The sequence below is a fragment of the Schistocerca americana genome, chromosome X (assembly GCF_021461395.2).
Source record: "Schistocerca americana isolate TAMUIC-IGC-003095 chromosome X, iqSchAmer2.1, whole genome shotgun sequence".
NCBI lineage: Eukaryota > Metazoa > Arthropoda > Insecta > Orthoptera > Acrididae > Schistocerca > Schistocerca americana.
In genome coordinates, this window is record NC_060130.1 from 938,791,895 (window position 1) to 938,819,250 (window position 27,356).

Sequence of the window (27,356 nt, forward strand, 5' to 3'; positions counted from 1 at the left end):
ATAGTCAAAATAAACTAGAAAATCAAATGCATACATAAAACTAAGCACAAATTCGATCTGGTGTTATATTCTTTAAAACTGAGGTCCAACCTTTCTCTTTTATGGAAATGCAGACAATATTCACGTATACTAATGGTAATTAGTTAAAACTGAAAAAATGAATTTTAAAGAGGTAGATGACAAAACAAGAGGGCAAGTAAAAATATCCCAGCTTACTTCATCACAATTTCTTCAATAGAAGGAAGAGATTTGTATTGTATTGTATTGTATTGTATTTTTATTGATCCAGGCAATCACAGTAGTGTACAGCTGTACATATGATATTGGATAGGTCAAGGGAGCTATTTACAAGTAATTTTTACAAATTGATTTTTACATTATTTTGTGGCAAGGAAATTATCTATCTTAAACAAAACCGTTAATACAAATCATAGAAATGTAAGGTTGTACATACAATATTGGATAGGTCAAGGGAACATATTTGCAGGTAATATTTAATAAATTGATTTTACATTATTTTGCAATGAGGAAGTTAGCTATCTTTAACAAAACAGTAAATACAAATGTTGTATGGTAAAATACAAACAGCCAATACAAATGTAATAGTAAAGTAGTCCAGTGTATTTCATAGACATGCACAGTATATAATTTTCAGACCTAATTGAACATTTAACATATTTTTTACATTTTTAACCCCTTTCAAAAAAATGATCAACTGCATAAAAGCAATGGTCCAAGAGATATTTTTTTAACTTATGTGTGAAGGCTCTTGGGTTCTTTGTTGCTTTGATTTCATTGGGTAAATTATTATACATTTGTATCCCAACATTTAAAACACTTTTTTGGTAGCAGGTAGTTCTGGACTGAATCATATGTAGGTCAGATTGCTGCCTTGTTGCATAGTTTTGAATATCTCCATTGAATTTTAGTGTGCAGTCATTGTTTAACAGGTATGACTTGACAAATGAGACGATATTATAAATGTAAGCAGAGGGCAGTGTCATAATGCCATTTGTTTTGAAATGTTGTCTGCATGATTCGTTATGTCTTAGATTACATATTATGCGTATTGCCTTTTTTTGCATTTTGAAAATATATCTACCTCCAAGTGAGTTCCCCCAAAATATGATTCCATACTGTAATGTAGAATGGAAGTAAGCATAATATACATGTATGAGAACAGATTTTGTGACTGATTTTTTGAGTGTCCTTAAAATGTAACACGCAGTTGAGAGCTTTTTTGAGATATAATTTGTGTGAATCTCCCACTTAAGATTTTCTGCAAGCCATATGCCAAGAAACTTGACAGAGTCCACACACATATGCTCTTTGTTATTTAGAATCACATCAGGCATTTCTTGTTTTTGGGATGAGAGTCTGAAGTTGATGTATGTTGTTTTCTGTATGTTTATAATCAGTTTGTTCTCGTTGAACCATTTGCTGAGTGACGACATAAGCGGTTTAATTTTTTGGTTGTGGTCCTCTGTATCAGTACCCGTTATTAATATACTTGTGTCATCAGCAAATAGTGTGGTATATCCTGCAGCAAGCTTTGTGCTTATATCATCAATGTATAGCAGAAACATTATGGGTCCCAGGATTGAGCCTTGTGGCACACCATATCTAACAGGCATTGTGTCAGAGGAGTGGACAGTAGATTGATGGGTGGTTGTATTCTTTTTTTCAAAATTAATTTCAACTTTTTGAAATCTGTTTGACAGGTAAGATTCTAACCATTTGTTTGCAATTCCTCTTATACCTTTATTTGCTAACTTCTTAAGGAGTATGGTATGGTCAATTACATCAAAGGCTTTGGATAAATCTAAAAAGATACCAGTAGTGATTTCCTTACTATCCAGTGCTTTTAAGGTTTTGTTGAGATACTCATAAATAGCTGTGGTAGTTGTCTTTTGCTTTCTAAAACCATGCTGGTGTTATCTAATCCTGCTGATTTTTTGTTTCTAAGGCTATCAGTAAGTTGCAGGATGTCATATGTGCTTACTGTGGGTAGTGCACGGCAGTTACGTTTGTTACTGGACTCAAATGTGTGCTGTATATCCTGTTACATAGGGACATCATTTTTGATAGTATCTATGAAGTAATTATTAAAAGTATTGCTGACTAGAGGGGGATCAGAGATTTCTTCATTATTCACAGTTAATTGTACATTACTAATTTTAGTTTCTGTTTCATTGTTTCTGATTTTATTTACAATTGACAAGGAAGTCTTTGAAATGTTATCTGAACCTTGTATCTATTGATTGGTTCTTTCTGATTTAAATCTCCTGACTTCTTTGTGGTTCTTACATTTGTATTGCTTGTAGAGTTCTTTATGTAACTCTAAGTTAGTCTGTGTAAGCTATACATGTTTTCCATTTTTACTTTCAGATCTTTTGTTTTAAAATCTAATGGCACAGGTTTTGATTTTGAAGACTGATTTTTCTGGATACTCACTTTTTGTAATGGCATGGCTCTATTTAAGTGCTCAGTCAGAATTTCTGTGAACATGTTTCATTTATTGCTGATCCCAATGCTAGTCATAACTGATTCCCATGATTCCTAGTTTAAACTATGTCTTATTGTAACAATGTTGTTTCCAGATAATCTTCACCTGTGCTCATACATTTTCCTTGGTTTGAATTTGGGATAACATTTTAGCACAAGTGTTTGGCCTAAATGATCTGAGGTGTCACCATTTATGATGTCAGTTAAGATGATGTGGTTGTAATTTGTGATAACATGATCAATTGAACTACTATGTGTGTTAGCTTTTCTGATGAGTACTGATCCAAGAAGATATTTAGCTCCGTAAGACAGGATACAATCTGTAAAACGTTTGCTTTTCTGACCATCATTTAGAGTGTTAATGTTCGGATCTCCCAGAATGACAAGATTTACACTTCTACAACCTGACATTAATTTACTTAAAACTCCATCAAATTGTTTCAGAAAAGCATCAAAATTTCCACAGAGTGGGGGGGGGTGTCTATATACACCTATGACATAGAAAAGGACAGTGCTAAATGTGAGTTTAAGAACTGTAATTTCGAAATATTTGTCAACACAGAAATTGCCTGCCACATATATTTTTCCATGGTGATTAAGAACTTATATTTTCTTGAGTAGATGGCAACAGCATAACTTTTATTATGTGTTCTGCAGTAGAATGTAGTTATGTTGTAGCCTTCTAGTTTACAATATTGATGTTGTCCACTGTTTTCTGGTGTTCTGTAACTATTACTATAAGTGGAGATAGTTTTGTGGTAAATTATTCAAAAGCTTTTATTTTTTTTCCTGCACATTATAGTCCAAAAGTGATAAGTTATTTTTGTGTGGACTGAAGTCTGTGTGAGGCACATATGAAACACATACACTTGCATCTGGTGTTGTACTGGTGGAAGATTTTATTGTTCTAAAAAAATGTCACTCTTATCCTGCCGATGTATTGTTTTACTGACCTGGCATTTCATGGTTGATTCTACCAAGTAGTCATTACTTTTGTCCTTGAGAGGGATGGCCTCTGTAGCACAGCACTGCACATTTAATTTGCTGTTCACTACTCCTTGGGTCCATGTTATAACTAAGTCCTTCCCTAGACTGTTGAGATGTAAGCCATGAGATGTGTGGAATCTTCCTCCTATGCAGCTTATGTCCACAAACGTAACATTTTTTAATCTCATGCACATATTTAGGATCTTCTTATTTGTGCTTAACATTCTTTGTTTACACATAACCAGACTGGCAAGACATGTCAATAAGGAACAGAGAAGACGATCACATTTGAGCTGCTGAGCTTGTGAAGTCTTCTTTTGGGTGAGATAAATTGGTCTTTCATCTCGTTTTTTGCTACATCATTTGTTCTCACTAAGAACATGAAAAAGTCGTTATTAGTTTGTTGCTGTTTTCATGTCATGGTTCATGGAAGTCACTGCCTGAAATTTTGTGCCTGGTTCCACTACGCTAGTTATTTTGTGATTGCTGCTGGACTGAAATTCAGCTGGTAAGTTCTGCCCTTGACTATCTGCAAATAGGTTTATTTTACACATTTTTGCTGGTTGATGATAACTGTTTTTATGCCTGCTGGTACTTGGGTGTTGCATGGTGGCACTGTTTGTTTTGTCTTTTCTGTCCGTATTAGGTTGATAATCCATCTTGAGGAACATTGATTTTGATTCACTGTCAGTGGCTACACCCATTTTTCCTGTGGTTGAAAGCGACTATGTTGTTCTTTGTTTCTGATGTCCTTTTTCTTCCCATGTGGTTTGACACAGCTCATTGAGATTTCAAAGCCTACAGTTGAAAGCACTTCAAAAAGGTTTATGTGCACAAAGATTGTGTCACCGGCACATTTACTGTGTACACAATTTTGCAGTTCTTGCATGCTGTTTTTATAAGTGACTTAAGTCCTCTTTTTGCTAGCAGGCACAATGCTTTGTGGAACTTGTCAAGTATTCAGCTCACTTTTTCCAAGCTGAAAATTCTCACTGAAGGGATCCTGTATTTTCTGGGGAAGAGGCATGGCCCATGCGAGCGGATAGGATTGAGGTACCTGTGACATGTCACGTATGTGAGCCAGTAGTTCATGCAACATCCGCATTTTCAACAGCTTCCAGTTGCTTGACAGCTGTCAGGGAAACAGCTGTTTATGAATAGACTTAACTTATTCCATAGCCAAGACCAGAATTGACAATAAACCTGCATTGTGGCTTGGGCAATTATTTCTTAACATTAAACAAATAATTTTAAATTGACACACTGATTCTCTTTTAATCTTACGATCTGTTTTGACACCAGGATCAAACAAATAATTTTAAATTTACAAACTGATTCTCTTTTAATATTATGATCTGTTTTGACACCAGGATTAATGGTTCCCTTTAGGAGCTAAAGCTACAGTACCCAAGAATGTGGTTTTTATCACAACAAGAGAAAAAACCTAGGGATTAAATTTATTAAGATCCTGAAGCAGTAAGAGCTTTATGCCTTGAGCTGCAATTATTTGTTTTAGTGACAATTCTGTTAAATGATGAAACAACTCTGTAGAAGTTAACTTAAAATATTTTCATATTTATTAACACCAGAATCATTATGATGATCAGTCACCACATCACCTCCATAACAACATATACTCCTGGAAATGGAAAAAAGAACACATTGACACCGGTGTGTCAGACCCACCATACTTGCTCCGGACACTGCGAGAGGGCTGTACAAGCAATGATCACACGCACGGCACAGCGGATACACCAGGAACCACGGTGTTGGCCGTCGAATGGCGCTAGCTGCGCAGCATTTGTGCACCGCCGCCGTCAGTGTCAGCCAGTTTGCCGTGGCATACGGAGCTCCATCGCAGTCTTTAACACTGGTAGCATGCCGCGACAGCGTGGACGTGAACCGTATGTGCAGTTGACGGACTTTGAGCGAGGGCGTATAGTGGGCATGCGGGAGGCCGGGTGGACGTACCGCCGAATTGCTCAACACGTGGGGCGTGAGGTCTCCACAGTACATCGATGTTGTCGCCAGTGGTCGGCGGAAGATGCACGTGCCGTCGACCTGGGACCGGACCGCAGCGACGCACGGATGCACGCCAAGACCGTAGGATCCTACGCAGTGCCGTAGGGGACCGCACCGCCACTTCCCAGCAAATTACGGACACTGTTGCTCCTGGGGTATCGGCGAGGACCATTCGCAACCGTCTCCATGAAGCTGGGCTACGGTCCCGCACACCGTTAGGCCGTCTTCCACTCACGCCCCAACATCGTGCAGCCCGCCTCCAGTGGTGTCATGACAGGCGTGAATGGAGGGACGAATGGAGACGTGTCGTCTTCAGCGATGAGAGTCGCTTCTGCCTTGGTGCCAATGATGGTCGTATGCGTGTTTGGCGCCGTGCAGGTGAGCGCCACAATCAGGACTGCATACAACCGAGGCACACAGGGCCAACACCCGGCATCATGGTGTGGGGAGCGATCTCCTACACTGGCCGTACACCACTGGTGATCGTCGAGGGGACACTGAATAGTGCACGGTACATCCAAACCGTCATCGAACCCATTGTTCTACCATTCCTAGACCGGCAAGGGAACTTGCTGTTCCAACAGGACAATGCACGTCCGCATGTATCCCGTGCCACCCAACATGCTCTAGAAGGTGTAAGTCATCTACCCTGGCCAGCAAGATCTCCGGATCTGTCCCCCATTGAGCATGTTTGGGACTGGATGAAGCGTCGTCTCACGCGGTCTGCACGTCCAGCACGAATGCTGGTCCAACTGAGGCGCCAGGTGGAAATGGCATGGCAAGCCGTTCCACAGGACTACATCCAGCATCTTTACGATCGTCTCCATGGGAGAATAGCAGCCTGCAGTGCTGAGAAAGGTGGATATACACTGTACTAGTGCCGACATTGTGCATGCTCTGTTGCCTGTGTCTATGTGCCTGTGGTTCTGTCAGTGTGATCATGTGATGTATCTGACCCCAGGAATGTGTCAATAAAGTTTCCCCTTCCTGGGACAATGAATTCATGGTGTTCTTATTTCAATTTCCAGGAGTGTATTTGACAGAGTGGTATAATATTTGCAATATACTTTCACTATTTAGTTCTTCATAATTAATAACATGAAATTTACAATTTGATACTCATCTGCAGACTCACAATGTAATTTTAGATTTTGGATGACCTAGACATGTTATCAATTTGGTTACTTAACGTGACTCAATCAACTAAATGATGTTGAGGTTGTCAATGACTACTGCATGCTATCTGAATTGTTGTCCTGCTAAAAACAAAACAAGACAATGAAGTTTCTAAATCATACCTGATCCTGTCCTGAGCGAATGTTTTTCTTTTTTTCTTTTTTTTTTTGGCAATGTTAATTCTGATTTTGTTTGTACAGTACAAAATTCTTGATCTCCATATAAATATGCTACACACTGAAGTATTTATGAAATTATAGTTTTTTCTAAAATGCTTGCAGTAGTGTTACACGTCTTTGCAACCTATTATGTAAGTGAACTACAGTATGGAGTTTTAATATCATATAGATTTTACTTTACAAATAGATGCTGTGTCTATGAAAAATGTCATCTGTTTTATTTGTTTTATATCATTTATAACTAATGCCATGTGGACCTGATTACTTTCTAAATTTAATTTACGCAATGCCAAATTTTATTTGTCATCCAACAAATTAAGGAGCACTATTATATTTCTAGAACACATTCAATTTCTGTGAAAAGAACTTAATAATAGTACAAAATCTCAATGTAAACGAACTTTGTGATGTGGCATTCTTGAAATTTGACATTTTTATTTCATGATTGTATCGAACTACTTTTATTGCCACTTTTATTCTCAGATTTTGTACATACAAAAAAGACAAAAGCTTACTTAGATTCTTACTGTTTGCAAAACCAGATGTTATAGTAGTCTTCAGTTTGAACAAATAGCTTCTAGAACATTCTGGAAAACATGATTTGTTATATAGTACTGAATGCAAACCAAATTAGACAGTCTGCATTTAGTCTGCAGTCAGTTGATAAGCTGGCAGCAATCTGGAGTCAATCATACTGCTTTGAGTGCTTTTAGTATGTCTTTTGTTATATTTAATTATGTCTTGTGAACCAAGTTTCTTGTAATCTAAATATGTGATGAGAAACCAATGAAATAAAAATGTGGAAGTTAAAATTCATCTACGTGCCTCATTCTTTATACTAAAAACCCAGATGAATCTTACTATGATCAGCCCTATTAATTGTAATCATCTCCTAGATGCCAACACCAAATGAAGATACTTATTGATGTGACATCTTCTCTTTTACTGCCAAGCAGTAAATGCAATGTTAGTCAGTAGAAGTGCATGCATGAAGTATTTGTTGTTTATCCAAAACTGGGTTGTTATACTGCACTACTACTTACATATAACGATCAAAGTAAAAATACATTATTACATTTTACTTACTGGCATGAGAGAGAGAAAATCAGAGCATACAATATTATAATATGCAAAACAGAAAGTCTACTTAACTCTGAAATGGATAATTTTTGATAATATAGTTGGAGATAAAATTGTGATCTATTGCAGATTATCATGTAATGAAACAGCCAAGACCACAAATAGTCATTTATTTAAAATACTGTTATTTTTTGGTCTTTATGGTGATCATATTCAGATCTATGGCACCATATAGCTGAAGTCAGCAGCGCACAGAACAGTTCCATGACGGCACGGTTGCATCATGCAACTGTTCTTAGTACTGCTCAATTCTGCCAAATGGTGCCATAGATTTGAAGATGGCCAGCATAAATGCTTAAGCCAATCATCATTTTAAATATATGATTATTTGCAATCTTGACTATTTCATTAAGTGATATGAAATGGATGATCAGTTAAAAGTAAAAATTGTAAGTGCTACTTTATATTATTTCTACTTCTGGGAGAATTCACAACAGTGACAAAAAATGGCTAAAAAATGAAATTTTCCAAATTGAACAAGAGGCACACTGACAAGTTCACCTAGCGAAAGTAGACTTTTTTGAATCCAAACATCCAAGCTATAAAACTGTGGTACTAGATTTTGGAAATAGACGATACCTAAGATTTTAATTCTCTGGAACATGAGAACTATGACTGTCTGTAAGTTTTGAAACAGTATGTTTTTGGAAAAGTAAGATGTTATAAGGTAAGAGAAGAATGTGGGCCACTTAAAGACCTATATAAACAAATAACTATTTGCATTCTAAAAATTTCACCTTCACATCTTTTCTCTGAATTTGAAATTATGGATATTTTCTCACAAAAATTATTTCCAGGTAAACTACTTATGCTATTGTCATCAGTAATTAAGAAATTACAAAATAAATAACGAAGTTCTATGATCTACTTGAATAAGTAAAAAGCCATTTTATCTAAATTTTCAAATATGTATCATTATTATGAAAATGAATGTTGCTACTCACCATATAGCGGAGGTGCTGAGTCAGTCACACTTTCTGAGTCTGCAGTTGTTTGTGTGAGTTGTGTTTGCATCGAGAGAGAGAGAAAGAAAGAGAGAGAGAGAGAGAGAGAGAGAGAGAGAGAGAGAGAGAGAGAGAGGGTGTGTGTGTGTGTGTGTGTGTGTGTGTGTGTGTGTGTGTGTGTGTGTGTGTGTGAGAGAGAGAGAGAGAGAGAGAGAGAGAGAGAGAGAGAGAGCATGTGTGTGTGTGTGTGTGTGTGTGTGTGTGTGTGTGTGTGTGTGTGTGTGTGATCTATTGTTGACGAAGGCCTTACTGGCCAAAAGCTTTATTTGTGACAGTTCTTTTGTTGTGCCTATCTGTGATTCAGCATCTCTGCTACATGGTGAGTAGCAACTTTCCTTTTTATAATATTGGTACATTCCATCCTGGATTTTCCATTGTCATACATGTATCATTTATAAAAAAAATCAAATAAAGAAATAAAGTTGTAGGGATATTGGGAGTGGTCCAAGGACAAGTAGGATGCTTCCATCTTGTTCTATTACGAAACGAAGACCATATATGACTATACTAACTGGAACATGAGTTCACAGTTATGCACATACTACACTGTTATGCCATACCATTAGACTTCATAAATATTTATGTCTGTATCATAATTGTAAAGTTTTGAACACTTTTTCAGTACAAACTGCTCAATGAATAGAAAAAGATGGAATAAAGGCACTAACGTAGATGTGTATAGACTGAAATTAAAGGTAAATGATTTTCTGCATGAGATATTGCTACCAGAATTTGTGGTATATATAAATGTAGCTCACTTCCATGAATGAAATGTGTCTGCATAACACCTCTCTGTTAGAAAAGATCTTCCGCTGATAAAATCTGTACTGTGCAGAAACTTAGTTTACACTTTCAAATACAGTACAAATAATATTTTATGTGACAATCTTAAAAACTCAAAAATATGCAGTTTATCATGACACATGCATTTTGATGGAAACAGTCAAAAATGATGACAAAATAAAATGGACAGCATATTTAATTGGTATACAAAGTGCTAGAACCTAAAATGTAGAAGTTAATTTAATGACACACATGCTCTTGCTCATATATAAAGGAAAAAACTGGAGGTTACTATGCAATATTGCAGTGCCTGTGTTGTTCAGAAGTACAATGCAAAGTTCTTTCAGACATACAAGCATTTTGAAAGGAACAGACACTGTGGCAACTACAGCCATTATTAAACACATGAAATTATTCACAGTTGTGAATATGGACAACCATCAGCTGTATAATGGAATCATGACAATGAAAATTTGTGCCTAACTGGTGCTCGAACGCAGATTTCCTGCATATCGTGAGTAGTTACCTTAACATTAGGCTATCCAAGCACATGTCATAACCACACCTAAACTTTCATATATCATCAACCATGTGTCTACAATCTGCACTCATACATCCATTAAGTATCTTCTCATACAGGGGAGAGATTTCAATTGAAATTCACTTGCCTGGTATCAGCAGATAAAAACGATATTGCATTATCTGTGTTGTCATTCCATTATATGGTTGATGGTTGTCCATATCTGCAAGTGTGAATACATTTCATGTATTTCATAATGAGTGTAATTGCCACAGTGCATATTCTTTCAGACATGCATGCATGGCCAAAGGAAAATTGCATGATATTTCTGTACAACAGAGGCATTGTGATATTGTATTAACCACCGGCACTGGGCAATCAACTTTCAATTAAAAAGTCTCCCCTGTGAGGGAATATGCATAGTGGATGCACAAGTGCAGGTTGTAAACTCATGATTGGTGACATATGGAAGTTTGGATCTGTACATGACATGTGCTTGGATAGCCTAATGATATGGCAACTGCTTGTGGTAAGGAGAAAATCTGGATTCAAGCCCCAGTCCAGCACAAATTTACATTGTCATCATTCAATTATACAATTGATGGATGCATGTTCATGAAACAAATCCTTTCAGGCTCTCTTTATTTGAAAAGGTTTTTACTGTCCAAATTATCAGCTGGACTGCTGACACTTGTCATTGAGGCATTGCCTAGGTGTAGCTACAGAGGACCGACAGTGATCACCAGTTCTGAGAGTGAGCTCCCTGCCGCCGTTGGATAAGCAGCTGCAGCAGCAAGTAGTATACTCCTAGCTCACTCATTTGTTACATAGTTTAATTCTTAATTTCTTTGCGTGTTTTTGGTACTTGCATTGTTTAATTCATAAATTTCCGGCGTATTATAGTATTTGAGTTGTAGCATTGCGTTTTAGTACCTGAATAGTGTAAATTCGCGTAGTCGTTTGTCTTCTGTTTTTGTTTTGAACGGCCAGTGTCGGTTGGTCACAGTCAGTGTGCTCCCTGTCACTGTTGGATAAGCAGCTGCAGCAGCAAGTCGTATACTCAGGGCTCACTCATTTGTTACATAGTTTAATTCTTAATTTCTTTGCGTGTTTTTGGTACTTGCATAGTTTAATTCATAAATTTCCGGCATATTATAGTATTTGAGAGTTGCAGCATCACGTTTTAGTACCTGAATAGTGTAAATTCGCGTAGTCGTTTGTCTTCTGTTTATGTTTTGAACGGCCAGTGTCGGTTGGTCACAGTCAGTGTTCTCCCTGCCGCAGTTGGATAAGCAGCTGCAGCAGCAAGTCGTATACTCCTAGCTCACTCATTTGTTACATAGTTTAATTCTTAATTTCTTTGCGTGTTTTTGGTACTTGCATTGTTTAATTCATAAATTTCGGGCGTATTATAGTATTTGAGAGTTGTAGCATCGCGTTTTAGTACCTGAATAGTGTAAAATCGCGTAGTCTCCTTCCGCCGCCGAGCAGTGTCAGCAGTGCGCAAGTAGCAGCATTATTGCATTTACTAGGCAATCTTGTATTTTAATAACCGTTTAAATTTTGTCAATTTGTTTGCGCTCTCTGTAGATTAGTTCAGACGTTCTTTGCAAAATAGTTTTTAGCATGGATAGGGACTGCAACTGCTGTGTCCGGATGCAGCCTGAGTTGGCATCCCTTCGCTCCCAGCTTCAGCCAGTGTTGGCTTCGGTCACACAGCTTGAGGCTGTTGCCAATGGGCATCACTGTGGGGGTCCGGATGGGGGTTTGTCGGGGACGGCCAGCTCGTCCCACGCATCCCCCGATCGGACTACGACTGTGGTTGCCCGGGATACTGCCCGCATTGAGGCTGATCCCTCACCTGTGGTAGAGTGGGAGGTCGTCTCAAGGTGTGGCAGGGGGCGAAAGACATTCCGGAGGGCTGAACGGAAGGCCTCTCCAGTTTGTCTGACGAACCGGTTTCAGGCTCTGTGTCAGGCTGATACTGATCTTCGGCCTGACATGGCTGCTTGTCCTGTTCCAGAGGTTGCCCCTCAGTCTGCAAGATCCGGGCGGTCGCAGAGGGTGGGCTTACTGGTAGTTGGGAGCTCCAACGTCAGGCGTGTAATGGGGCCCTTTAGGGAAATGGCAGCAAGAGAGGGGAAGAAATCCAATGTGCACTCCGTGTGCATACAGGGGGAATCATTCCAGATGTGGAAAGAGTCCTTCTGGATGCCATGAAGGGTACAGGGTGCACCCATCTGCAGGTGGTCGCTCATGTTGGCACCAATGATGTGTGTCACTATGGATCGGAGGAAATCCTCTCTGGCTTCCGGCGGCTATCCGATTTGGTGAAGACTGCCAGTCTCGCTAGCGGGATGAAAGCAGAGCTCACCATCTGCAGCATCATCGACAGGACTGACTGCGGACCTTTGGTACAGAGCCGAGTGGAGGGTCTGAATCTGAGGCTGAGATGGTTCTGCGACCATGTGGGCTGCAGAATCCTCGACTTGCGCCATAGGGTGGTGGGGTTTCAGGTTCCGCTGGATAGGTCAGGAGTCCACTACACGCAACAAGCGGCTACACGGGTAGCAGGGGTTGTGTGGCGTGGGCTGGGCGGTTTTTTAGGTTAGATGGCCTTGGGCAAGTACAGAAAGGGCAACAGCCTCAATGGGTGCGGGGCAAAGTCAGGACATGCGGGGACCAAGCAGCAATCAGTATTGTAATTGTCAACTGTCGAAGCTGCGTTGGTAAAGTACCAGAACTTCAAGCGCTGATAGAAAGCACCGAAGCTGAAATCGTTATAGCTACAGAAAGCTGGCTTAAGCCAGAGATAAATTCTGCCAAAATTTTTACAAAGGTACAGACGGTGTTTAGAAAGGATAGATTGCATGCAACCGGTGGTGGAGTGTTCGTCGCTGTTAGTAGTAGTTTATCCTGTAGTGAAGTAGAAGTGGATAGTTCCTGTGAATTATTATGGGTGGAGGTTACAGTCAACAACCGAGCTAGGTTAATAATTGGCTCCTTTTACCGACCTCCCGACTCAGCAGCATTAGTGGCAGAACAACTGAGAGAAAATTTGGAATACATTTCACATAAATTTTCTCAGCATGTTATAGTCTTAGGTGGAGATTTCAATTTACCAGATATAGACTGGGACACTCAGATGTTTAGGACGGGTGGTAGGGACAGAGCATCGAGTGACATTATACTGAGTGCACTATCTGAAAATTACCTCGAGCAATTAAACAGAGACCCGACTCGTGGAGATAACATCTTGGACCTACTGATAACAAACAGACCCGAACGTTTCGACTCTTTAAGTGCAGAACAGGGAATCAGTGATCATAAGGCCGTTGCAGCATCCCTGAATATGGAAGTTAGTAGGAATATAAAAAAAGGGAGGAAGGTTCATCTGTTTAGCAAGAGTAATAGAAGGCAGATTTCAGACTACCTAACAGATCAAAACGAAAATTTCTGTTCCGACACTGACAATGTTGAGTGTTTATGGAAAAAGTTCAAGGCAATCGTAAAATGCGTTTTAGACAGGTACGTGCCAAGTAAAACTGTGAGGGATGGGAAAAACCCACCGTGGTACAACAACAAAGTTAGGAAACTACTGCGAAAGGAAAGAGAGCTTCACTCCAAGTTTAAACGCAGCCAAAACCTCTCATACAAACAGAAGCTAAACGATGTCAAAGTTAGCATAAGGAGGGCTATGCGTGAAGCGTTCAGTGAATTCGAAAGTAAAATTCTATGTACCGACTTGACAGAAAATCCTAGGAAGTTCTGGTCTTACGTTAAATCAGTAAGTGGCTCGAAACACCATATCCAGACACTTCGGGATGATGATGGCATTGAAACAGAGGATGACACGCGTAAAGCTGAAATACTAAACACCTTTTTCCAAAGCTGTTTCACAGAGGAAGACCAGACTGCAGTTCCTTCTCTAAATCCTCGCACAAACAAAAAAATGGCTGACATCGAAATAAGTGTCCAAGAAATAGAAAAGCAACTGGAATCACTCAATAGAGGAAAGTCCATTGGACCTGACGGGATACCAATTCGATTCTACACAGAGTACGCGAAAGAACTTGCCCCTCTTCTAACAGCCGTGTACCGCAAGTCTCTAGAGGAACGGAGGGTTCCAAATGATTGGAAAAGAGCACAGGTAGTCCCAGTCTTCAAGAAAGGTCATCGAGCAGATGCGCAAAACTATAGACCTATATCTCTGACGTCGATCTGTTGTAGAATTTTAGAACATGTTTTTTGCTCACATATCATGTCGTTTTTGGAAACCCAGAATCTACTATGTAGGAATCAACATGGATTCCGGAAACAGCGATCGTGTGAGACCCAACTCGCTTTATTTGTTCATGAGACCCAGAAAATATTAGATACAGGTGCCCAGGTAGATGCTATTTTTCTTGACTTCCGGAAGGCATTCGATACAGTTCCGCACTGTCGCCTGATTAACAAAGTAAGAGCCTACGGAATATCAAGCCAGCTGTGTGGCTAGATTGAAGAGTTCTTAGCAAACAGAACACAGCATGTTGTTATCAATGGAGAGACGTCTACAGACGTTAAAGTAACCTCTGGCGTGCCACAGGGGAGTGTTATGGGACCATTGCTTTTCACAGTATATATAAATGACCTAGTAGATAGTGTCGGAAGTTCCATGCGGCTTTTCATGGATGATGCTGTAGTATACAGAGAAGTTGCAGCATTAGAAAACTGTAGCGAAATGTAGGAAGATCTGCAGCGGATAGGCACTTGGTGCAGGGAGTGGCAACTGTCCCTTAACATAGACAAATGTAATGTATTACGAATACATAGAAAGAAGGATCCTTTATTGTATGATTATACGATAGTGGAACAAACACTGGTAGCAGTTACTTCTGTAAAATATCTGGGAGTATGCGTGCGGAACGATTTGAAGTGGAATGATCATATAAAATTAATTGTTGGTAAGGCGGGTACCAGGTTGAGATTCATTGGGAGAGTGCTTAGAAAATGTAGTCCATCAACAAAGGAGGTGGCTTACAAAACACTCGTTCGACCTATATTTGAGTATTGCTCATCAGTGTGGGATCCGTACCAGATCGGTTTGACGGAGGAGATAGAGAAGATCCAAAGAAGAGCGGCGCATTTCGTCACAGGGTTATTTGGTAACCATGATAGCATTACGGAGATGTTTAATAAACTCAAGTGGCAGACTCTGCAAGAGAGGCGCTCTGCATCATGGTGTAGATTGCTCGCCAGGTTTCGAGAGGGTGCGTTTCTGGATGAATATATTGAATATATTGCTTCCCCCTACTTATACCTCCCGAGGAGATCACGAATGTAAAATTAGAGAGATTAGAGCGCTCACGGAGGCTTTCAGACAGTCGTTCTTCCTGCGAACCATACGCGACTGGAACAGGAAAGGGAGGTAATGACAGTATCACGTAAAGTGCCCTCCACCACACACCGTTGGGTGGCTTGCGGAGTATAAATGTAGATGTAGATCCTCAAGTTCTTTTTTTATTGTGTTTAAATGTCAACAGTTATCGTAAGTGGAGTATTTAAAATATTGAACTAAAACTGCTGGAAAATGAAGTTTCCTTAAATATGTATTCTAAAATATTACTGTGTAAATGACTCATTTGTACATTATCTCATTCACACATCGTGTTCTGGAAGTTCCGTAATAAAGGACAGTCAATTATGATTAGTGCTAACATAACAGAGGTGATAATCATGGGAATTATGTCTATATTAATTTATTACTGTACATGTTTGCAGAAGAGCAGCTACATTGAAAAGGATGTTCCTTCCCATACACTACTCGGTTGTTGTTTTCATGTAATATTTAATGCCAAAAATTTGTGAAATTTTGCACAAATCAATATCAGCTCTTTATACACTTCTAGAGTTAGAGCCTATATAATAGGAACAAATTCTTTCATGCTACACAATAATTGAGACCACTATGTGAAAGTATTGTGATAAACAACTCTTACTTGCTTTTCTAATTTGTGCATGGAAACTCACCTTCTTGACAGCATCATACATGTCCATAGCCATGACCCATTTACACAAACCTTCAGCAGCACTAGATGCTTTGGCTACAATGTGTGGCTTAAAATCTTTATTAGGGAGATATTCTGTACGAATCTTCTTCATTATAGGTAATGGTATGTTATCTTTATCAAAATCCTTGAGGCTTTGAAGGAAATACATATCTCCCAACAGTTTTTTGCTAGGTCCCCAAAAATCAATTATCTGAAAATCATTGATACAAATTTTTCCATTACTTATTCTTGTTTAAATATAATTATGGCAAGTCATAAGAAATTTAAAGTTGCAATCTCATATAAAGTATAAGAGAAGTCACATGTCAAAATGTTAATTGTATATGATATGTGAATAATATTTAACCCAACAAGATAAATAACTGATAAATAAATCAGCACAGAGGACAGCAGTATCTCAGTGCAATACAACAATAAATAATTGTTAATATTGTCACAAACATACAATCATAATTTTTAGGAGATGTGAGTTTTTCTCTGGTGGTGAGAAATGAAATGCACGTATTGACTCCATGAAATTTTATCACTTTATTCAGCCTAAGTGATCACAAGACCTGAGATACACATGTTAGCACAGATAATCCTAAGCAAACAAGACAATGGTCAAGTATAAAACAAAAGATATTACACATATATAACGATCTTAGTCCTCTATTTTGCTTGCTCATATCAACTGCAGCAGGCTGATGTTGCCACAGAGCACCCACCTTCCCCTCCACCAGTGCACAGCTCAGGAGACATGGTAGGTGGATTTGTCCCTAAAAACAAACATACTCTTGCTGTGAAAGGGGAGGGGGGGGGGGGGGAGGCGTGTAGCATTTGGCCATAGCAAGAACTGTGAGGTGTGCCATTGTCATTGTATAGTGATGTTATTAAGACATCATATTCCTCATTTAAGAGTAAGCAGTTGGGAGAAACAATCTTGTCAGTTGAAGAGGAGGTAGATGTAGAATCTGCCAATTGTTGTGGTAGGTGATTTTCATCTTCCTGTTCCCACAGCACCCAAGCTGGCTTGAGGCAGTGAACAAAAACAGTTGTTTATTTGTTCTTAAGCAAGGTAGAGAATGGTTGGTTCCCCCACAGAAGCACCTTGTGAGCGCCTGAATATGACTGCTGAAGAGTTATTCATATGGTATCATTGTCGAGCATCACATGGCTACTGTCCTTCATGGCCCTATGTACAAAAACCTGCTGTATACCACGAGCTTGGGGATGTGAACTACAGCTACAGGTTGTATGTCGTTTGACTTTAGATACAAGAAACAGTATTTCAGAGACTGTCAAAGGTGGTGACAGTAGGAGAAAGCTCTTGAGAACAGTTAAGCATTTGTCATACAGTATTTTGGCTAAAGATTATTTCAAATCTACCTTGTATGACATGGGAACTCCCATCAAAACCCATAATAGAGCTTCAGTCCAAAGTGAATCTTGGAATATCTGTGTTGCTTTTAGTGCAGGATTCCAGTGTTTAACTGAACTGTTGCTTTGGGAGTGGAATGCTGTAATGTGGAAATGTTGCAAACTGCACACTTTTTACACAATACTTCAAAATGATGTGACTCAAAATTGTGCCTTTAGACAACAGTAATTGAAGACAGGCAGTGAAATAAAGCACTCCACATGTGAATGAAGGCCAAGGCAGTAAATTTGGCTGATATGTCCTACAAAAGTATCTGAAATGACAGGGCATAATGTTCCAACTCAGCTTGCAGATCATGTAAACCAAAGGGTGATGGTTAGTAATAATTTTGGGGTCACATTCCCTGATATCCTCTCTCAAGTACTTCACTGCTTCAAACAGGGCCAAAAGTTTGCAGTCATAGGCTTACCATAACTACTAGTCAGATTACATGAAAAGAAATGCAGGGGATGCTGATGTTCATTAACAGTCTGTTGCAAAAGTACTTCAATATCTCTCTCACTCATGAATGCCTTAATGGATAAATGGGACCAAGGGGAAGGGTGAGCAACAGTGATGGCATTTTGTAAGCACTCTTTGACAACCTCAGTTGTGTGTAGCATTTCTATTGTCCATTTTAAAGGCTATTTTCCCTTAGTATTTTTACCTCCCAGACTAGTGGTTAAGCATGCCTTGATTCTTGTAGCTTGCAGTATATGTCACCAGTAAAAATTAGTTGTCCCCAGAAACCTTCTGAGTTCTTGAAAGATTGTAGGTCATAGACTCTCTTTAATGAGTTCAGCTCTCTCTGCCATAGGCCTAATCCCATCCTGTGTCACTGAATGTCCAAAGAATGCCACTAACTCTGATATAACTGACATTTCACCTCATTCACAACAGTACATATTTTGTCCAATGTGCTAAACACCTGATGAGTATGATCCTCAAGTTGTTGAGATGAAGAGCAAAAAGTCAATAAATCATCTAGGTAATAGAAACAGAAAGGAAGTATGCCAAAACATGAATCACTAAAGCTCTACCAGGTCTGTACAGCATTTTTTGAACTGAAAAGCATGTACAAGAACTCAAACAAACCAAAAGGATTGATTATTGCCATCTTTGAAATGTTCTTCTTAGGCATAGGTATCAGTAAATAAACGTTTTCACAGTGTGTCACGCTAAGGACTAAAGCACCAGGCAGGATAGAATAACTTTGCAATTTGCTTCATGTGCTCAATGTTCTGTAGTTCCCGCACAACCTATAAGTACCATCGTTTTTGGTACTAAGCGGTTTGGGGAAGTCCATGCACTATCCAAAGGATGTACTATGCCCTTCTTTAACAATTCATCTACAGCTATTTTTGCGAACTGAGCAGGGAATAGTCACCACACTTTATGGAAGACAGCTTGTTCCTCAGTAGTGTATTTCCCTTAATATTTCCCTTAATGTCATGGTGAGTATTGGTTCAAGTTGCATGAATCACACTTGAGTTGGGGTGATTATCACTGAGTGCACAATCACTGTCCTGTAAGTGTTCCTTCAGATCTGATGGAATATCATTGTTCAGAAGAGTTGGTGTAGCCACTGATGATTCTAGTTGATCAGTGCACTTCTGGATGTGTACTGCTCTGTGCAATCATTTCATGCCCTAGCTGCTTCTAGTATGCACTGCATCCAAGTCCAATAGATTTTGTATGAGCATCTTCTTCAAATTTTTTAATTTTTTTATCATCCTTGGGACTGTCTTTGAAGTATTTTATCCTACTTCATCAGCTTACCATGGTTTGCAAAACACAACTGAAATGTTGACTGATGGTTGAATGGTAACTCTTACTGATGATAGTAGATCTTTCATCTCTACAAGTTTGTTGCACTTGTCACACAAAGTGTCATGTGAATACAAATTTTCATTCTATAGTGCCAGAGAATCCCTTGTAGTATCTACATATAACAAATGTATGGTAGTCATCTGCTCAGCTTCTGAGAATATTAATTTTTGAAGTTAATTTATCAAAGCTGTTGAGGGTTCTGTTTACTGTGGAGAAAAAGAAACTGGAGTTCTGCCAACGATATCTGGAATGGAATCACCCATTTCTCTCTTGAAAAGTAGACCTTCTCTAAAATCAGGACAGAAAAAGGTAAGAACACAGAAATTCAACTCCTAACATAGGTTGGTTAATGTCAGCTATCATAAAAGTGAATATAAATATTTTGCCAAGAACTATGTCAACAGAGCAGGGAGTGGAAGCATACATTATTACTGGTAAATCATTCACAGCCCAGAGTTGTAGCAGATATCTTGAAGTGTGCAACTGACAGTTTTTCTTGGGATTGTGCATATTTCTAAGCTGGAGTCCACTATAAAATGTTGGCATGTATTCTTGTTAAGAGCATAGAGAGGGTCACTGTCTTCGGAAGGATGAAGCAAACTAGTTTGGTTTATGTTAATAGGGTCTAGGCATACTTTCTAGACTCCATGATCAGTGATGCCCATAGAAGATCACAAGTGGAATTGGGTACTGACATGGTGAGATGCATTTGAACATGGTGGTGCTGAAATATGAGTGAAACCAACAACAATATGTGCTCTGTTAGTTGTTATTGTAACAGTGAGTGGCAGTAGCTGGTCCATTAAATGCAGCTGATCATTTCGAATCTTGGGAGCTGGGAGGCATTGACCTGTTTTGGGCACATCATGATTCACTGGCTGCATCCAGCATTATTTAGTTGCTGAATGCTGTTTCATAGTGCAATATGGATGCTGTAGGTTGTGACAAAGCAAACTGGAATATTTTTACTTCCCCTCTTTTTTTCCATCCCCCTTCTTAAAATTCATTTTTTCATTTTTGAACTAATTATGATTAACATATGTGTGTATAATCTACATTACCATAAGAGAGAAAAGTTGGCCCTCAGTATTAAAGAATATACCACCAGATCTAATTTGATGCTTAGTTTTATGTATGTAATTGATTCTGACTATTTCTGGTTAGTATCCTCTGATATAGGGTGAAATCAGTAATTGTTTTGTAACTTAAATACTATTGTTGACTTATAAACAAATATAAATTCTGTGCTAATTATAAACATTTGGAGGAACAACTGATAGCATTCTTTAAGTATTTATTTGGCTCTATTCAAAAATATGTTAGCAAAGCCTGCTCTTAATTAATTCCAAAGTAATTACTAGTTTTGCAAAAGTATTGTTTGCATAACTGTATCAGTTAACTTCATCATTTAAACAAATAATATGGCTTAGCCCTTGTAGTAGCAGAAACTGTTAAAAAGACACAATTTTTTGATGGTTTCAATTAATTGACTGAGTTAAGTTTCAATTGTAATATCTGTACATTAAACATTGACCAATGTATAGTTTCAGTGCCTTTTTATTGTGAGGATATATGAGGGCCCAATTTTTGGTCCCAAGACAGGCAGTCCACAACCGAGTTTCAAACAAGAAACCTGTGTTGGTTAGAACAACAACAGTGCATCAACTTGACCATGAAATAAGTGTAACAAAAAACAGTCCATGTGTTAAATCAATGACAGTGTCTGTTTAATTTATTTGAAAGACAGTGAACTGTGTGGTTAGGTTTTACTGCTCATGTTCAACAGTAAACTATTGTAGCAGTGTGCTGATGTATGACTGCAAACTATTAATGAGGCTTATCAAAAATTTGCCAATACTTAACTGGACATATTACTGTGCAATATTGGGGGGTGTGAACAGTGAAAGTAAATAACTATGAAATACAACTGTGAATCTGTCAGCTACATCATTCATAGTACTCAGTGTTGAACTTCCACCCCCTATTTTTCAGCCACTATAGCAATGCAGTACATCGACACCAAGGACAATTAATGAAGAAATAAAGCAGGTGAACGTAACAGGGTGAGGCTTGCCATTGGCTCCCAGGTAATAAGAGCATCCATCTTGAAGTGAAAAAACATGTTTTGTGATCTGTAGTTTGACATCTTGCATGAATACTTTATTCCTAAGTAAGGATGTGTGAATAACATGAGGCAATTTGCTCACCCATGCCGCCCACAATGTATTATCTGACAATGACTTTGGATCCACTATGTTTCATGAATAGTGCCAGAAATATGAATTTGTCCTACCAATTAATTGTTCTGAGTAAATTCCCAAATGAACTTGTTTTTCAGATGATATGAATAGTCTTTGCAATAAAGCTACCTTAGCTGTTTAAAACTGGCAAAAGTCAGATGGTGACAGAATTACAGTGTTGATGATAGATGCATAATCTCTGATATTACACAGTAATACAGCATATTTTGCCATATCATCAATGATGTTATGAATGAAAAGCACCAATTCTACAATGGTGAATCAAGTTGTTGTGGTTGTTCAGGCAGAAACTGTGGCACTTTATGTAATGTGCTGCAAGAAAAATATGGGAAATGTGTCTGTATGGCACCAAATAATTTGATCTGGAAATGTAGTCCATTGTAACACCAATGATTGGCTGTGATATAGTCCAGAAAAGTTCATGTGTGACCTGGTTGGCCATGTTTCACAAGGCAAAGAAATGAGTTCATCACCTCAATATTGGTGTCCAAGCAGAACTGGAATTCTGGGGGGTGTGGTCAAAATGATGTACTTGAACACAAAAATTTAATGCAGGTCCAGGAACACCAGTTTGTATTGATATATTTTGCTCATCTTTCATTAAAAAAAAGTCCATTGTGTTTGAGAATACCAACAGGCTGCATGCGTCCACTCATGCAGAACACACAGATGTATTGTTTGTACATGGGTAGCATAATGGTAGTAACTGTGTGGCTGTGACAGAAAAGCAGAGACATTTCCCTCATCAACAAACTCCCTGTGCCAAGGTATTTCCCAGGGTTTGGTACCATAATGGCAGTGCCTGTCCAGCTGTGAAAGAATACCAGAGACATTTCCCTCATCGACAAATCTGTAACATAACAGATCACTCATCCACTGTACCAGACAAATATGCCAGTATCTGAATAACACATCTGATCTATGGTGGCCTGACAGATCACCTGGCCTAATCTTATTAGATTTCTGGTTATGAGCCTGGTTAAATAGAGATGTATATGCTGTGAAAGCTGATACATATGAAGAACTTGTTACTTGCATTACTGGAGCTGTCACCCACATTAAAGATTGCCAAGATGATGTTCAATGTGCAGCACAACACACCAACCAGCATGTTGACAAGTGCATTGAGATGGGTGGTGGCGTTTTGAACACCTCTTGTAGGATGTATCTGTCATCTGTCTCACCATTATTCTGTCCACCACAGCACCTACCTAACATTTTGGTAAGTAACATTCACATTTGTCTTCATAATAACTCTTGGATAGGTGTTGTCTTCAACATGCTCCAGTTCTGTAACAACTGAAAACTAGGGACATGTTCATAGGACTTTTTTTGGTTTATTTTCACATGTAGAATCACCTCACAAATTATGTGATGTTCCTCTTGAACCACCCTGTAAAATGTTCTTAGAGCTCAGTTTTTCTTGGTCTTATTGACCTCCATAGATCAATGCCACAAGACATATACATCTGAAATGCTCACTACTGCATCCAAATTAAACTAATGGCAGAGTTCAATAAATGACAGTAATTTTTTATTGAATACACAGCTGCCAGGAACAACCTTTGTATAATCTAATAATGAAACACTGAATGCAGCATATGAACAACAGAGCAATTTTCAATATGAATAATCTTCACAACTAAGAAATGTGAAAAGAGTAAATATAAATACAGGCCATATTTTAAAAAGAATTTTTAAAATACAACTACATGAACAGAAGAGACTAAAATGATAAATCTCAGGATATTGTGATTAATTACCTGGGTGAACCAGTAAATCACAGAACCCACTAAAATATCTATCTAACCATTTGGATAGAACACCTGACATAACTATTCTACAATCATTTCATTGTCACCTAAAGGAGAGAAAAGTTTAGTTGATAAAACAAGTGCAGCCCCTTGCCATGATATACAACAAATTCAGTTAAGGAATGGTCTCTCAAAATCTGTACACAACAATCCCCACAACTTGATGAGTCAGCTACTCAGACAAAGACTCCATGTGCCACACATCAGTAGCCTGTCTGGAAGTGCAACAGAGTTACTTTATCTCTTCAATTTTATGAATAAAGGAAGTAAATGGTTTATACCACAACTTTTTGCCCCTCAGCTTCAGCCAAACCTTTTTTGGATTAATGCATTTGCCTGAAATAAACAACAAGGCTACAAAACTAGCACATAGTGCAATGGTTGTCCTCTCATTTGTTTCATCTGAATCCTAATTTCTCCTATTTTTCTGTGTTTTGTATAGGGGATTTTCGTAATTGAAATCTGCTTAAACTTATTTTTGAGTATATCTTTTCTAGGCTTATATGATGTTCTTAGCTCATAAATATGTTCATCTACCATCCCAGAAATATGATACCCTCCACTTCTCTTAGATCTGTGTCCCTAATGTTAACACTAAAATACTATGCATTATTTATGATGGTTCTTAGGAATTTTGTATAATTTGCTTTGTTTCCATATACAAACATAGACACCATATCTGCAGTGATGACAATTCCCTTGCCCAGTATCCCAAAAGTCTCACAACAAGCCTTCACAGCTGCAAAGGAGCACACCCTTCATTACACTTTATCATCATGAACTGGAGCAACTAAACCATATTCTTTACCAGAGCTTTGACTATCTACAGTCTTGTCCAGAAATGAGAGACTACCTACCCACAATCCTTCCCACCACTCCTAACGTGGTATTCCATTGTCTACCCAACCTACACAATGTCCTGATCCATCCTTATGCCCCTCCCACACCCAACCCCTTGCTACAGGAGTCATATCACTGTGGAAGATCCAAGTGCAGGCCCTGTGCAAGTTGCCCACTTAGCACATCCAGTGACATGCTTACCCTACCCCATCAGAGGTAGGGCCACCTGTGAAAACAGCCTTGTAATATACCAGTTCAGCTGCAGTTTATGCACATTTTTTAACTACATAGATGGGAGTTATTCTTGCAACACATCCTTTATTTGTGTATTCCTCCTGGCCTTAAACTCCACTAAGCAACACCGTCCACACCCTCTACCCAAAAGTGTGTGTGTGTGTGTGTGTGTGTGTGTGTGTGTGTGCGTGTGTGTGTGTGTGTGCGCGCACGCACGTTCTAACTCATTAAGGAATTCGACTGCAAAGTAGCAAAGTTTTCATCTCTTTTTGTGTGTCTGTCAACTACTCAGTGTCCCCACTATTTGGTGAGTTGTCTCCTTTACTCCTAAATTATTTGTATTTTATTTCTACGTTTTGTTTCTGGTTTCATTAAAATAATTTATAATGCTGGACACACTATTTCTTATTCCAAAGCAATGCAATTTATCTAAGAAACCACTATGACAAACCAAGTCAATAGCCATGGAAAGATGTAAAATACAATGCAGACTTTCTTTCTCATATTTCAAGAACCTGATTACATATTGTATGAAAAATGCTTCTGGATTCTTAGTGGATCACCCATGTTCTACCATCTCACTAGGTGACTGTCAGGAAAGACATCAACATTTCAGAAGTAGCTTAGGAAAAATAAGTGCCAAATAGTATTCTAATAAAGAGGACACATAAAATTAAATGGACAAGAAATAACAGAAAATAAAAATAACATACCTTCCTGCCTGTAGCTGCATCATTAATTCGATCTGGTTTAATATCTTTCATGACACATACAGCTGCCATAACTAACTTGACAGTGTCTGGTGGATTTTTCATTGATTTGACAAGGGTGATATCTGTTGGTTTCAATGTGTTTAATGCTGCAATGGCATCTGAAAACAAATTAAATGTCAATGGCAGTTTCTTTAAAAGTGTAATACTTGAAAGTTAACATCTTTCTGTTTAGTGTGGTTATCAATAGGATTGTTTATTTTCACAGCTTTGGTAATATCTATTACAAGATTAATGCTCAGTTGTAATTATTATTCTCAAGTTGAGTATTACAATATAAGTAAAAATGAAATAAAATAACAATTAATTACATAATAAGTCTCTTAATATTATGTGTTAGAAAAATGTTTCACTGATCATTTACAAGATGATAACTACCAGCATCTGAACCAGTTCCAGCAAAAACACCAAAAATATCTCCAGTACAAACAACATTTCAGTAAATTACCCTTCTATGGCTATTTTAATTCACTGCTTTCATATGGGATCATATTCTGGGGTAATTCATCATTAACAGAAAAATATTCATTGCACAAAAGTGAGTAATCAGAATAATAGCTGGAGCCCTCCCAGTATCACATTGCAGACGTTTATTTGAGAAACTCAGGATATCCACAGTACCTTCACAATACATATATTCACTTATGAAACTTGTTATTAATAACCTATCTCAGCTAAAAAAAAATTAGTGAAGTGCATAGCTACAGCACTAGAAGAAAGGATGACATTCACTATTCTATGTTAAATATGACTTAGGCATAGAAAATGGTGGATTATGCTGCCACAAAAATCATTGGTCATTTGCCAAATAACATTAAAAGCCAACATTTTAAAAAAATTAAAAGAATTTCTGGATGACAATTCCTTCTACTCAACAGATGAATCTTTAGATACAAAGTAGTAACTGTAAAAAAAGAAAAGAAAAAAAAGTCAATCTGACACATTCCACATCATTACAAAATGTCATATTAATGATCTATGGAACAACAGCAGGTAAGCAGGTATAGCAGTCCCATAACAAGCTATAAAAGAAAATTCACCAGTAACAGTAGCAGCAACCATAATGGGCACAACTGTACCATCAAAAGGAGGGAAGAGAGGTACAGTAGAAGAAGTAGTGTCAAGTGTTTAGGGCAGGCATTAAACAGAGCTTCCTCTCTGTTTAAATAATTTTTTAATCAAAATCTGCAAGAGGAAGAAGCCCATGGCATAAATAGTGCAAAAGAATTTATAGTCCCTCATCAAAATGTTCAGTCTAAAACCAAAAAAAGTTTTGATCTTAAAATTTGGTACTGAACATTGAAGGAGTACATGATAAAGAAATTATTATAAATACTTTTAGACTAAAGAATAGGTTTGATATCTTTTCTTTGAGTGAACATTGCACCACTGAGAGTGAACTTACAGTTGCTAAATTGGGTAACTATAATGTAGCAAATAGTTACTACAGAAAACTACACTTATGAGATGGTGTGGCAATCTATGTTAACCAGTCACTCAGTTGCACTGTTGTTAGATTGGATCTAGATTTTACTGAGTAAAGAACAGTACTTTAAACGTGCTGGTACAACTACTGAAAATTTTAAGTTAGTAATAATATCCTAAGTGTTTTTAGAAAAACAGGATATGATGGTTAAAGATTTTGATGAAATAACACACAAATGTAGTGTTGCTGAACAAAAAAAATCTACTAAGCCACTGCAATTTACACTCTATCAGAAATAGGTCCACAATCCACCTCTGTGCTGAGATTGCTAAGACACACCTGTGTGGTGACACTTTACATGGGATTAAGGCAGTTCAAATCCTGATGGTAGAAAATTTTCACTTCCAGTATTT

At 38.2% G+C, this 27,356-nt stretch overlaps 1 protein-coding gene across 1 annotated transcript in view; it reads right to left on the reverse strand.

The window, feature by feature from the left end:
• LOC124556412 (dynein axonemal heavy chain 7-like) overlaps nt 1–27,356 on the reverse strand; it is a 746,268-nt gene that overhangs the window by 345,494 nt on the left and 373,418 nt on the right. The window contains exons 14-15 of the mRNA XM_047130371.1: nt 25,461–25,618; nt 16,329–16,559 (exon numbers count right to left, since the gene is read on the reverse strand). Of these exons, the coding sequence (XP_046986327.1) occupies nt 16,329–16,559; nt 25,461–25,618 (389 nt within the window). The remainder of the gene's footprint in view (nt 1–16,328; nt 16,560–25,460; nt 25,619–27,356) is intronic.